Source organism: Vidua chalybeata, chromosome 13 (assembly GCF_026979565.1).
Source record: "Vidua chalybeata isolate OUT-0048 chromosome 13, bVidCha1 merged haplotype, whole genome shotgun sequence".
NCBI lineage: Eukaryota > Metazoa > Chordata > Aves > Passeriformes > Viduidae > Vidua > Vidua chalybeata.
Genome location: NC_071542.1, coordinates 15,328,193 through 15,343,023, shown reverse-complemented (window position 1 = coordinate 15,343,023; position 14,831 = coordinate 15,328,193). Strand labels below are relative to the sequence as shown.

Genomic DNA, 14,831 nt, shown 5'->3' with positions numbered 1-14,831 from the left:
TTTGGAATACCCTGAGCAGCTGAATTAACACTGATCATGGTTTAAATTCCTATAGATGCTCCCCATCTGTAAATCATAAAACATTTTACCAATATTCACGAATTTAGCCTCCTGGCAAGTGGATCAGGAGTACAAGGTTAATACTGTTATTCACATTTTATAGCACAGAAATCAGACAGAATTTGAGGTTCACTTTTGCAAAGACTCTTGCTTGCATTCCTCTGTATACACAAAATGTGTGTGCTGGCACACAAAAACCAAAGGCAGTGAATATCCAGCCAAGGCCTGAAGAAGCAAAAAACAAATAAATGACTGTGTAAAAAGCATTGGTATTTTGAAGAAAACCTTTTCTCATCTGCAGGACAGATGTGACTGGGGCTAGCACCTGATTGTCTATTTTTGACCTACAGATGGTTAGAATCATAGACACACATAAAAAAGAAATCAGGTAATATTAAAGGCACTTTGACTACTTGTTCCATATGATCCCAATCCTGCAAAGCACTTTGGCAGACGTGTGATTTTGCTTATGCAAAATGCACCCCTGAATTTCATGGCATGGCACTGCTTACAGAATGTGTGACAGGAAAAGAGCCAAATTCCTGATGGACCTTTCTCTAGTTTTATCACAATTAGCTGTATTTTTAGAAATAGCCTTTTTGCAGTGCTCATCTACATGATGCTCTGCTCAATTTTTCTGTCTCATGTGAGGCTCTCCTCACCTGAACATGCAACAAACTCGCCACAGGATGAGGGAAGGGACTGGAAGGCACTCTCTGTGTATTTTTTTTTTTCTGGGTAGGTTATTATTGTTATTTTTTACTGCCCTTTGTATTAAAAACAAAAACATCTGTTTGCCTGGGATTCTCCCACATGGGAAGTTCTGTTTTTCTTGATGAAATCAAGTAGTCACTGAAGACACACTGTATCTTTCTGCATTATTCTGGACTTGGTTGAAACTGAAGAAAGGCATTTCTTTTACTGTGTTTTCAAATTAAGCCTCCCCTGGTCTGGATAATACAACTTCTCCTGTTTTCTAAGAATCTTTCCACTTGGGAGTGGATGAAAAATAAACCAGGAGCAAATTTTCACGCTGAAACTAAGAAACCAGGCATTGAATTCTTTAATTCTAGGATATTATGCCTTTGTGTAAAATCTACTTGACTCATTCAGGTAAAGGTATTCTTCATGGTTACCAATATCAATCATCTTTTAATCAAAAGTTAGAAGGAAGCTTTCCTTTGACTTCCATTTCATTACTGTATTTATTTCACTTTTAAAACAGAATATTATGGATATTCATAAATTTACTCTCTTTCTAGCTCTATTCACCATTGTTAAAGACAGTGGTCAATATCAAAGAATCATTGCATACCCCAACAGTAGCACTTTGTCACACTTGGTGATTATTTCTGTGTTTAAACCTTTCTTTCTCCCAGGTTAAAAACCAAAGCCTACATTTCTAGGGTAAAAAAAACCCATTTGTCTTTTAAGAGCTGAAAATGGGAAAGAGGAATAAAAGCTTCTTAAGACCTCAGATCACAGGACAAGGTTTAAAAGAACTACATTCTCTCTTGGATTCTATTGACTTTCCTCTTCTGTGAAACGTGAATCATTAGTGTGTTGCAGAGTGCAATGGCAGGAAGGGAATGGCTTTTAGGAACTTGCTGCTTTGCAAACCTTTTTTAATTCAACTTAAAAACACTTGTAGTTATTTTGTAAGTGAAATCCACCTCCTACACACTCTCATCTTCTTCTCCTACCACTCTGAGTGGTTTATTGCTTTAATTGAATAATGAAAATGGAGAGGGTTGAGGTTTCTTTTCAGTAACTTTGAAACAAAAGTGTTGTTTAGCTACACAACCAACTTAATGCCGTTAGAACGCGTGACACTTCGCTTGGGGCAAACCAGGGCTGCCAGAGATGTTACTCTACTTGCCACTCTACTTGCCTGGGCATCCTGAGCATTATTGACCTTCCCTGTTGTGACAAGGGAGAAGTTGTATGCAAAGAGCACCAGCAAAGCCAAGGGTACCATGTACAGCTCCACGGTCCAGACGGTGACCACAAATACCTGGGAGAACACAGACAAGTGTGGAAAGAGACAGACATGTAAGAAAGGCTGTCAGTCATGACCACTCTGCACATTCATCCTTGAATCTCTGCTAACCCCACTCAGATCATTAGTTTGGCAAAGAAATCCACTCCCTCTGTTCTCTGTGAGTTCATTAGGCTGCTGCTTGTTGGCTTCTCCTCCTCTGTACCTGGGGAAGGAGAAGCCATGAACATGAGGTCAGCCCAAGGCTTCTCTGCTCCTTCCTGGGATCCCTCCAGCCTGAAAGCCTTTTGTCCTTAGTGCTGGTGCACAACAGATGCACTGAGAGAGGTAAACCTGCACCACTCATCAAACTCTAACTGCCAGGGGGTCTTTCCCAGGCTAGGGAAGAGCATTTTCCTCTTGTGCAACAGGAGCCATGGAGCTCCCTTGTCATTCCACAGGGGATGATCAGCAAATGCATCTTCACCATTAATCCACTTATCTTCTTGGCACAGCAGCACAGAGAAAGGACTGTCACCTTGCAGGAGGCAAGGCCTTAGGCTGCACATGATTCATTGTTTTGGAAAGGGATCCAGTCAGCCTAGTCTCCATTCTCATACTCTTGCCATTTTTCAGCACAGTATATTCTGATTTCACTGGTTCTTTGGAGTCTCTTTTCCTAAAAACCAGTATGAGTCTGTGTGTTTGGACTGGTATCTGACAAAACCCACTAGAAGCAAAACCAGAAGCCAAACTGGAACTGCAAAACACACAAGTAACATAATGGGGATCTAAAAAGCACGTAGGATTTTTCAAAAAAATTGTATCAAGCCAAACTGCAATCCTATCTTACAAGTACCAACAACACCTGAACAGACTGCAGACTTGGAGGGGTTGGCAATGCAAAGTTAATAAACTAAATCCAGAACTGCCATAAAATGTATGCTGTGATCCCATTTCCTTTTCTACTCATACACAGTGTTTCCAGAAGAACTGCCTAATGCTGGTAGCAACCTGAAGCTATTTTAAGCAATCTCCTTCAAAGACAAGGCACAAACATATTTTTCTGATTTTTCTTTCCCCAAAAGAAACTGGCTTGATCAGAAACAACCATCACATTTTTAGAATAATACAGGTAAATGGAATTGAGTCAGATCCAGTAGAAACAACAACAACAAAGGGAAAACCCTATGGATGATGATGAAATTAAATCTCTACCTCCCCTCATCCTTGGCCTGCCAAATACTACATATAAAGACAATGCTGGCAGTTGTAGAATGGGATATTTATGGCAATGTATTTTGTGTTATGGACCTGAAAGTGTAACCACACTGTACCAAAGAAACATTTCCCATTGCATTCAGCAGTGTGAGAATTTACACCCCCACAAGACAGCAGCTGTTTTAACTTTTTAAACAAAAAGACTTGTCTGACATCAGACAAATGGCCAGTTAATACCTACCATGGGCCAAACATAAACTAAGAAACAATGCCTGTATCCATAACCTTGCCCAAACAGCACTTGCATTTTCTGGAGTGCACCTGATTTCATGTTAGTTGTTGCTATGCAAGGAATTAGACTGTCATCCTGCTCTTGGCATTTGTTGGTCTGTAAAGCAATCTTCAAGATATATTAATTTATAAAATGGGCTGACATCCAGGAAGTATATCCCCATGCTATTGATTTGCAGCACAGGAATGTGGAAGATGATTTGGTTTTGGTTTTTTTTTTCCCCCCTTTTTTGATCCTTTTGTTCTACATACTAAAAAATTAGAAGTGATAATGATTCACACAGCCACATTTCATATGTAAGCAAGGCAACAGAAACACGTGAATCCAGGCCAAGAACTGGTACTTGATTTGTCTTATAGGAGTCTTGCATAACTTTAGCTAATAAAACCTTCAATAATTTTGATATTCACAGTTCAAACATCCCCCATAAATGAAAAGTTGTAACCTGAAAAAGTTCATCTGAAGTTATTCCAACTCCCTTGGATGAATATATGCTTGAATATATATGAATATATAAGACACAGTGAAGGTGATAACAGCTTCTGTCCTACCCTAAATTTTACTTCAAAGAACAAGGACCTGTCATTGTACATATCTCCACAGGTATCTTTCTCAGGCACACATAGATTTAAAAAAAAAAGACATACATATAAACATACATCCAATCCTTCTATAAATTCCTTTCATAGAAATTCCTACTTCCAGATATTCATTCAAAACATTTGCTTCAGCCCATGGGAGTGGGTTGCAGCTGCACCACCTCCCTGGGGTATGAGCAAACTCAGCCTTCTCTTGATGCAGCAAAAAGACCCCACCAGCAGCCAGCGAGGCAAAGTCCTACAAGGACTCAATGAAGCTCTTGAAGAACCTCTCTTCATTCACTCAATTGCAGGACTTGACCCAATTTTAGTGCATCTGTCACCATCCCATGTGAACATCACCCTGCTCAGCTGCAAGTGCAACACAACCTTGCAATCACAGGTCATTCAGGCAAGCTACAAAGTCAAGACCTTGGTGATTTTAGATCTTACAGTACATTCTGTGTATTATTAAGTTTCAGACCTCAAATAAAACTTCATTACAAAATCTCACTGTAGGCTCAATGGGTAGCTGAGGCATGCTGTCTCCTCCTTTCTAATGCTGACTAGTTAATCAGCTGCTGAGTTATAACTCAGACAGTGAAGCTTTGATAGAGCTCCCACATCTCCTAACAAGAGCTGCTTTGCTGCTATTGCCACAGTACAGGGAACTTTCATTACTGTGACACAACACAGACACAAGACAAATTGATTTAGCTATTCAGAAATTATTTAGCCTCGGAGGTATGGGAAATGATTGCTGTGAACATACACTACATAATAAAAGTTCAGAGTGTGTTTATAGAGCGAATAGAAATATTTCTGCTCTTCTAACAGCCTTTTGAGTAGTTCTGCAGCATCAGTTTTCAAAGCAGATCCCAAGCAGGCCCATGTCCTGTTTTATCAACTTTTAGGCAGCTCCCTGACACTGACCACAGCACCAGCAGCCCTGTGACACAGATACCCACTCCCCAGATGACAAAGTCCTCAATCATGCATGCTTTTACTCTCTCCTCAGTGATACTTTATGCCTGGGCAAAGGAGTTGAACTATGCTTCCTTAATTATTTTCTTATCAGTATTTTTATGCCAAAACTCAAGAATGCTTCAGCTGCTGATGTAAATAACGGCTAATGCAAGGAAGAGTATCTTCTTGATTTTTTGCCATCCCAGTCTGTTTTTGCCTAATCCATAAACTAGAAAGAGAATGCATTAACAGGTTCAGATCACTTTCCCAGTACCACAGAAGTCAGGGACACAAACCATGGCCCTGCTTCAAATGATCCAGTTTCAACAAACCATTTCTTTTTTCAATGTTTCTTGTTGTTAGACCAAGTTCTGTAAGACACAATCCATTACATTAATTGATACTTTTCCTGCTGGGCTTCACAGTGTTCATGGGAGAAGTTAAAAGCACAGCAGCCAATTTCTAAACTAAGAGTTAAAGTAGTAGAAGCGAGTTTTCTACACTACTCCTTTTAATGCAGTTTGAGAGTATAAAAGCCTATTATAGAAGTGAGCACTTTAATTCACAGCATTCTAAAACAATGATCAAAATAGAAACAGGAATGGAATAGAGCTATCTTGAGGGAAAGAAAAAAAAAACAGAGCTCTTGAAACTAATATTTAGACTAGAGCTCTACCTAAAATACAACAGCAATATCACAGCCTTGGAGAAAGGACCACTTGATTTCAGCTGATTAATGTGTTGCTATTTCAAAGGGCCTAATAACTACAAGTTAAAGCTCTGGAGGTTTGGGAGCCGTTTCATCTAAAAATCATTGAAGAGGGGTCCAACTGTTCCTGTCAAGAAGCATGGAGTTTGAACAACCATGAGAGTGGCCCTTTTGACAGCAGTACAAAAGATGAGAGAAGGCAGTCTCAACTGAAAGTAAAAACAAACCCTTAGAAACACGTTTCAAATCTGGTTTTTCTGCCGCTCTGGTTCCAATTTAGCATCTGACTATTAAGACCAGATTTTAGACGGGTGTCTACTAAAATATGCCCATAAAACATTTGTCACCAGCAAACCCACAGTCATGGGATAGAACAGTTTTAAGAGGCTTAGAAACCTAGCATAAGATAGGATTTTCTGCGTGATTTTTCTACACAATAATTACAATTTTTCTAACTGTAAGATTAACAGGCTCTTTTTGACCTGGCAAACCTTTGTGGTGCAGTGAGGGATGCTGTCTTGTGTGACAGAATAACTCTTGGATAACACCAGTGATGGGAGGAGAGCGATACATTCCATCAGATGGAAGAAATAAAAGTGAAAAGAGATTAAATGCATGCGAGAAAGTTATTTTCTTGGTCAGTGTAGGCTCCAATGCTAATGAAATGCCTCATCAGCAGAGTTGTGAAAAATATTGTTTGAAACGCCAAGTTTCAAAACCCACAATTTAACTGAACTCTAAACTTCTAACAGCTTCATCAAAAGTTTCCTTGCAATTTACAAACATGTTCTGTTGTAACTTGTGAAGGCAGGAGAAAAACTTGGGCTGATACCGCTGTGAACGTCCAATTTTGTTTTGAACTAAACTACACTAAACCAGATCAGTGAATTTGATTTGAAACAGGAAGACGTGCTCCCCCTTATTTACAGGGGAGAGGAATTCTTTATTTTTAAATTATTTCTGGGCTACACACTTTCAAGTTGCCATGTACACACAAATTAACTCCATAAAAAATGAGAAATTTTTGAGAATAAATATTCAGGCATTAATTCTCTATTTTTGGGTGTTTCTAAGCTTTCAGTCCCTCTGCTCTAAACAAAATACAGGATATTAGCCAATAGCATAAGATACTGGCTCCCCAAAAGGGCACTCGAATCCCTTGGAGGCAATAAGCCTGTCAACAACAAATTATTTCTGACAGATACTTATTCCTGCCCTTAGACAGGGAGAGCACAAGAGCAGAGGAGAGAATGAACACACTCACAGAGAGCAGTAGATTTGTGCATATGTGCATATATAGCTGTGCATATGGAGACATCTCTTCCAGATATGGGCAAAATGGATGGAGGAACACAGCAGTGCTGAGCCTCCACTGACAAAAATCAGGTTGCCTGGTGAGGGCCCAGCCTGATTGGAGTGCAGCAATAAGGTTTGTGCTCTTGGGCTGGCTTTGCATGGAATAGTAACAGTATTAAAAAAAAAGATGTTATTAAAAAGAATGGAAATTATCTTAATAGAGCCCCATCTCAAGGCACAGCAAAAAAAGGTTGAGGAAACCAAGTAGCACGTACTTCCCACTAAAGATCCTCCACTAAATATGCATTCCAGAGTCATTGTGACTGAAACTCTCCTTCCCACATCTACCTGATGCTCCCTCACCTCACAGTGTGCTCTTACTGCACTTCACAGCCGCGAAACTGGAGCTCAAGGAGGGTCAGCTCTGAGCAGAGTCACTTCCTCATTGCAATGCAGTACTGGAGAACGTGGCAGGAAGAGAAATTACACTTAAATAAACCAGCACTGGCAGAAGAAACCTATTTACTTTAGATTCAATTTGTTTTTTGTGTCCCTGGCAGAAGAACGGGGAGCATCTCAACGGCAGCGCGGAACGTGCGCTGTATTGAACGGCAACAACCAAAATCAAAAATGACCTGAAGGAACAGAGGGCTTTAAATATTTATGCCACATTACAAATCATCTCTGTATTGCTCCACACACCAGCACACAACTTACTAATTTTTTTAAGGGTGTACCACAAGGCAAAAAGCTCTTTGAAGCAAGTGTGAGCACAACCGGAATCTAAAAACAAAGACACAAAAAATCCACTTAAACATCCCAAAAGCCAAACCAAAGAATCAAACTGTGCTCCAAAAAATTTCAGTCTGCCTAACGTGTGACTGCACAGAAGCAAGAGGTAGAAATAAAGGATATGTTAGCACAATTTGTTACCATGTGCGTGAACCGAATGGGTTTTTTCCTCAGGTAATGCTTTGGATAACAAACAAGCCATGGCTGTCTGCACAGGCTAAATGACACAAAGCCATGTTCTGCTGCCATATCCACATCCCAGCTCTTCTTTTCCCAACTGCATCTTGCTGAGTGAATGGCCCAGGATGAGCTCAAGGAGGAAAAGGGGGGTCCAACTTGCTGGAAAGTACCCAACTGGTGCTTGACAATTTATATCACGTGTGAGGGTTCAACAAGAAAAAGGAGCAAAAGAATAAAGCCTGTGGAGGAGGATGGGAACTCTGGTCAGCATGGTCACAATTTTACCAAATATTTAAAAGCTAAGGAAAAAAAAATAATGTTCCCAACTCCCAAAAAAAAAAAAAAAAAAAAAAAAGAAAAAGAGAGACAAATGCAAAACCAACAAAAATAGTCCCAAAAACATGTGAAAAAACTCATACTGTTTAAGTCAATATGTGTTAAGGCCTTTTTTGTCATTGCCTGATTTAGACTCTTCAGGGGGATCTCATTTTCTCTGCTGCTGGTAGGAAGTAGAGACTCATTTGTGTTTTAAATGAAAGCTGTGATTCATGTGCAATCACAGGACTCTTAAGAAATAGTGCTTTAAGAAGAAGCATGTTCTGCAAAAGTCGCAGAAAAATCAGAAGAGCTGACAATATTGCAATCTGTTCTCCACCATCCTCTTGGGACACTGCCGTCGGAAACTCCATCAGGGAAGGTTGGGATGCTACACTCAAGACTGCAAACACTTACAAAATGTCCCCACTCTGAGCCTGAATTACTGTTGTCATTAACACGTTCAATGGATTTATCCCCTACTCATAACAATGCATGGAATCAGAAAGAGATAACAACAAAACAAAAACTGAGCTAATTAAAAAGCGACGCTTTTCTTTTATTCTGATTATTTTCATTACGTTAATGAGGTTACCCAGCCGAGAAAAGTGGAACCAAGATCCGTGGATATATTTCTGTAATGAGGAGGTCAGGGAAGAGGCACTCAGTCTAAATTTATTTCACTGAACTTACCACTTGTAAAGTCTGTGTGTAAGTTAAGATTTCTATATTGCATTCCAGCTATTTGACAATTACCTGGCACATTGGTCAGTGTGGATGATAATTTCCAACACGAAGGGGTGCATGCCTGGGGGTGTCACCTCTGTCCTCTAAAATATGTGCATTTAACCCTCAAAGCCAACACCCATGAGTCCAGTGGGTGTCCCTGTCCAATTTTCTTGTGGCTCCTACTTTATCTCTAATCCCTATAAGAGGTTAAACCAAAGTCAGCTCCAACACGAGTTTTGGGTTCTATATTTATGTATGTACAACAGTTTTAGAGTAAAAGATTTCAAATCCTTTTAGGCGGCAGACACTGAAGAAATAGCTGTTTGCCAACATGCTGACTGGTCTAATTTTTCCCTCATGCTTTTATCTAACGTATTTTACATTTCCTGTGCCAAGGAAAATACAGTTAAGACCCTCAAGCAATAAAGCTTAAAATCAGAAAGAAAAGAAAAAAAAAAGTATTACAACAATTTTCTATGTTTTGGGGTAGTCCTCTGGGGATGGGCCAGGGGAATAAATCTGCATGCTATTTCTAAATGGGGTTACTATCACAGACCAAGGTGACTGGAGAAGATCCCAAAACAAAGAAGGGGTGGCATGCAAGTTAAAAAAAAAAATTCTGTTGTTTTATATCATGGATAAATTAAATAGTCATTTTTAATTCTAATGTTTTGGTTTGTTTATCAGCAGGGTCATAGCTCTAGAATTATTCTCATACACAAAGTTATAATCTATTTGCAGGGAAGACAGGCACTATGCAAGTTAAAAGCCTGATCTTACAGTAAATAATTCTTCCAAAAAGCATCAGAAAAAAATATTTGGGCTATTTAAAGGAAGGCAAAAAATGTAGGCAAATTTTATTTATTCTGGATAAGGTGAACACCTTAAAAAGGTCATGAAAAAGAATTATCATTAGCTGAGCTGATAAATGTCCACTTATTTGGAGATGTATTTGTTAACATTTTGAGAAACATTAGCAGCAAGGGACAGATGGTGACGTAATTGCTCAGCAGTGGAAGGAGTGGTGGTAGAAGTGCTCTTAAATTTAGGCTCTCAACTGGGTTCCAATTGGTAACAAATGGGAGTCTTAAATGATATGTTTAAACTACTTTAATGACTCTCCCTTCACGTTCATAATGTAAATTAGAGCTGAATGGGTAAAGGAAAAAGGGCTCTCTAATAAAGCTAACATGTTAAATTAGACTGTGTTCAGTGAGAATCACACATAAGGTTACTTCCCTGGCATCTCTGGTACAAGGGAAAAAAGAAAAAATCAAAACCCAGGTTTGTAGAACCTGGCAGTAAACCCAGTCAAATGAGGAATAGATGATTATAGCACCATTGGTGCAAAATTGCCTGGTATCCTCTTTTCCAAAACCTCCAACCCTAAAAAAACATTTCCAGAAACAGAGCAAAGGAACAAAACAATAATTTTTAAAAATCCCAGACCAGTAAACCAAGACCACAAACCCAGAAATCTAAAAACACTTCTCAAGTACATATAAAGCAGTGAAATTACATCCTTTCAGGCAAAGAATTCCAGATTATTTATCCTCTGTCCTTAAGCTGTACCTGGGATTCTCCAACATAGCCCCATGCCAGAGCCCAGAAAGTCTCTTTATCTGCCTGGGATAGATTTCCCACAGTGAAGAGGAGAAATGCAGTTCACAATCGAACCCCAGCCCTCCCCACACCTGACACACACCCAGGACACCAGGAACAGTGTGATTACACAACACTTAAACAATTCCAGCAGGTTCATAATCTGCAGTGTGACAAAATTGCTGCATTACAGAACAAATGCATGGAGCTGACTGAGGCTCACTGTAATTATACCCTGGATATGTTACCATTGTAAGCTAACAGCAGTGACACACAAAAACACCCCCTGTATATTGACAGCATGACTATGTAATAGAGATTTTCCACCAGCAGACCTGTAGCATCTTCCTTTCCAAAACACAGAATAATCTTGAAAAAAAAAAAAAAATTGCAAGACTCACGCAATTTCAGGCAGCTGTTCAGGTAAAACTAAAGCCAGAAGATTGTTTATTTTAATAAAGCTATTATAGGTGCAACTCCAAATTAGGAATGGCAGGAGACTGGGGGATGCCTAAACCATCACCACCTGTTTGCCCTGAAAATCAATTAAAGTCACACTATCACAGCAATCCCTTCCTAGCTAATAAAAGTTATACAGCCTCAACATGCAGCTTTAGGTGCTTTGAGGGAATGTGCCTGAAATCTAAATCCTGAGTCTCACATTACTTCAACACTAAACACAACTCTGAACCACTGTAAAACTTACTTTTTTGGGGTTAGAGAAGGTGTTAAGAGAAAAGAGATCCCGAAATGCTGTTTTGATGCAGTGGATTGAACTAATAATCAGTAAATTCTAACGATTCAGCCAAGAACATTATATAGAGTTTGAAGTAGGAGAAAACTGAAGTCCTTTATGACACATGCCTGTTCAACATATTCTGTGCTGCAGAACAGATCCAACTTTACAAGTTGAAAGCAAGGGCAGTAGAGACATCCCAAGTGTTTTAGTAATTAAACGAATATGCATAATGAACCATATGCCCAAAGGGCCTGTTCTTCATGTGGGCCAGATTTTTGTTTGAATTTTTAATTTTTATATACAGATGAAACATTTCATGTAATATAGCAACAGTGCAAAGGAACATGCTATGCAGGAAGGGAAGGAGGAACTACCCATCTGAGAACGATCAGAATACACTTGATGAATTCTGCTCCTCAATTTCCGATTCAGAGCCAAGAGGGCTTTAAAAAAAAAAAAAAAAGGAAAGAAAGAAAGAAAAAATCTTTTTCTCCTTTGAACAGCTGTATTACTCATCTGCTCAGAGTCTAGAAAAGAGGCATTGAATATATGTATATTTATATAGGTCATATTTATACATTTATGTGTGAAATGGATTCGATGCACCAACACATTTAGATGCTGCAAGACTAGCAAAACACAGACACTATCAAATTGAAATGCTTCTGATCCACCATAAAAGAAAAAATAACTACAGGATGGCTCTCTGGTCGGCAGGACCTGTCACATTGTGTGAGCTGCAGTGAAACAGGACACACTCACATCTGTCTGTGAAACAGGAACGGGCATTTTGAAAAAGATGGGTCAAATTCCACTCTTGTTACAGTAATGCTACCCTACTGTGAACGTGAGGATACCACGGCCTTGTTGCAGAAATATTAAATCTCCCAAGTTCTCCTGGGGTGGAGCCATGCTTCTCCTTTGTCAGTAACATTTACCTTTTCTTTCCATCCCTTGCCCTTAAAGTACTTTCCAAGCAAAAGCAGTATCCTTTGCAAATGAAAGCTATTTCAAATATCTAGACTGGTTCTAGATAGAGTTCAAATATCTCTATTTCAAATATTTCTATTTCAAATAATAAACTGGTTCTGATCCACTGGGCAAATTTCTCTTTTGCTTCAAAAAACCAGTGACACTGCTTTTTTACCACACCGACAGGTACTTCTCAGTATGGACATTCTGGTTCAGAAGCAGAAAAACTTTCCTGCCTTGAGCTTTGCCAGCTTTCTGAGTGCATTTTTGTTTCAGTTTTATGGACCAAGAGAACTCCAATGCTAACCAGACTTACTGAGGGAGAGGAAAATTTTGGGAGTAAATAGCAGAGGGTCTCACAGCAGCTGAGGTGTGGCACTGCCCTGGGATAAACAAGTTGTGGCTGTGAGTGCCTGACTCGGTCCCACAGAGATGTGCTGGGGAAGCACCAGCCCAGCAAGAAGGGATGGAGACCATAACATGAGCATTTCCCAGCTAAAAGGGTGACTTTTCATCAAATTCAGCAGTTAAACTTTTAATGGGACTTCAGGAACTCCTATAATCAAAAGTAAGTGGCATGGCAATGTAGGAGCAACCCTGGTCTCAGGACTTATTTAAAAGCTGAAATAGTTGTAAATAGCAGCACTCACTGCTCTCAGTCCTAATTTGGGGTCTGTGCTTTTGCCACTGCTGGGTTTTTGCATGATCTAGTGGTCTCCCTGGAAAGACAGATAAACTTCAACAGCTGTCAGAAGACAAAAATTGACAAGGAGCATCACCTTCCCTGACTGTTTAAATCCTTTAAGGAAGTGTTGCAGCAATTAGAGAGGGAGTTTAATCTTTGCAGAGTGCATTAACACTCTCCGACCTCCCAGACAATAGATCAGACCTCAGACACATAATGCTTCCCTAAGGCTTTTTAACCAGAGCATTTGATCTCATCCCACTCTGTGTCTTACCATAGGTATCCATGAGTGAGAGGATTCATTGGGCACTAAAGGACCACTGGCTCTGCCAGTATTCATATAACTTAAAAAAAAAAAAAAAAGCAGGAATTGCTTTCATTGCAATGCATGCTGCTGCAGAAGTACTACTTCCCAGAAGAAGGAGGAAAAAAAAAAAAGAAAGAAAAAGAAACAAAACAAGATTAAAGCCATCCAGAGTAGCTCTGCAAAATGTCTTCATTTTTATTAATCTCATATTTCCTTTCTACTGCCACTGTTTATTTCCCAGCTTTGGAATATAAATCTATTTTTTGAGAAAAAAAAAGAAAAAAGCTTAGATTATTCTTTTATTCATAGAAACAGTTATCTGATAATAATTTCAAAATACTTCATTTCTTAACCCCTGCAGAGGGACTTAAGGGAAAGGGAATTAGGAAGACAGGTCTAGTTTATTAAGGAAATTGAAATATATCATTGCAACTAATTTTCCCAAATGTGTACATCGAAGTATCTGGGGAAGTTTTCTTAACTGCTAGAACAAGTCATCATCTCATTCCTGATGGGCATGTTCAGTTAAAAAAAAAGCTAATATCACTGTATCAATTATGCATTTCCCATTTAATATTCTAAATATTTTAAGAAAATTTGCTTAGTGCAAAATTTTTAATGGAATTAGACTGTCTTGCCATCATGTTCTGACAGAAGCCACATCTCCTATGGCCAATACATAATGGGAGGGTAAAATCAGCTCACTGGATTCCCACTCACTGCTAAAAAATGGGTGCTGCAATCTCCCTAAGCACTGGGGGCTCTCCCCCCCATGCAATGCATTGAGGTACCCTTATGTCTAAAAATATTTAGATGAGGCTATTAATGTTTTTCATTAGCAGCAGGATTTTGTTTTACTTTTCTAGACCTACAAAAAGTGCTTTTTTGTGGAGTACCTGCATTATAAAAAGGTTTGGCTGCTGTTGAAATGGGTATCTCAAATTTGCCAAGCCAAGTGCATCACAAATGACAAAAAGGTCACATATACCCAGTATATTTAAAAACAAGCAAGCCTTCAAAGTCAAAGTGTAATGCAGTTATTTCTAATCTGAACAAACAATAGAATGCATCTAATGAAAGCTGACAATTGGCTTTGATACAGAGATGTGCTGCTCTTCTCTTCCATTAAAAGATGAAAGCTGAAGGGAAGTACAGAAGACAGCGACTTCTCCCAAAACAAAAGTAGAAAGTTCTGAACCTGAGCTAGCAAAGTAGTTAAAGGCTGTTTTAGTGAAGCCTTTTGCTCACCTTTGGCACTCATCTCTCAGTAAACATGCTGACTTTATACATGGGTAATGCTAAAGGTAAAATAAATCAGCATATTAGACTGGTACAAAACACTACATGTTTTACATATTTATTAACACTTCTCAAAATCACAGCACTACCTTTAAAAAAGAAAAAAGAAAA

At 39.1% G+C, this 14,831-nt stretch overlaps 1 protein-coding gene across 2 annotated transcripts in view; it reads right to left on the bottom strand.

Annotated features, from left to right (window-relative positions):
• The window catches only part of MCTP2 (multiple C2 and transmembrane domain containing 2), a 99,026-nt gene that overhangs the window by 18,377 nt on the left and 65,818 nt on the right, over positions 1 to 14,831 (bottom strand). For both annotated transcript variants that reach the window (XM_053954699.1, XM_053954700.1), the window contains one exon: positions 1,952 to 2,074. In XM_053954699.1, coding sequence (XP_053810674.1) covers positions 1,952 to 2,074 — 123 coding nt within the window. The remainder of the gene's footprint in view (positions 1 to 1,951; positions 2,075 to 14,831) is intronic.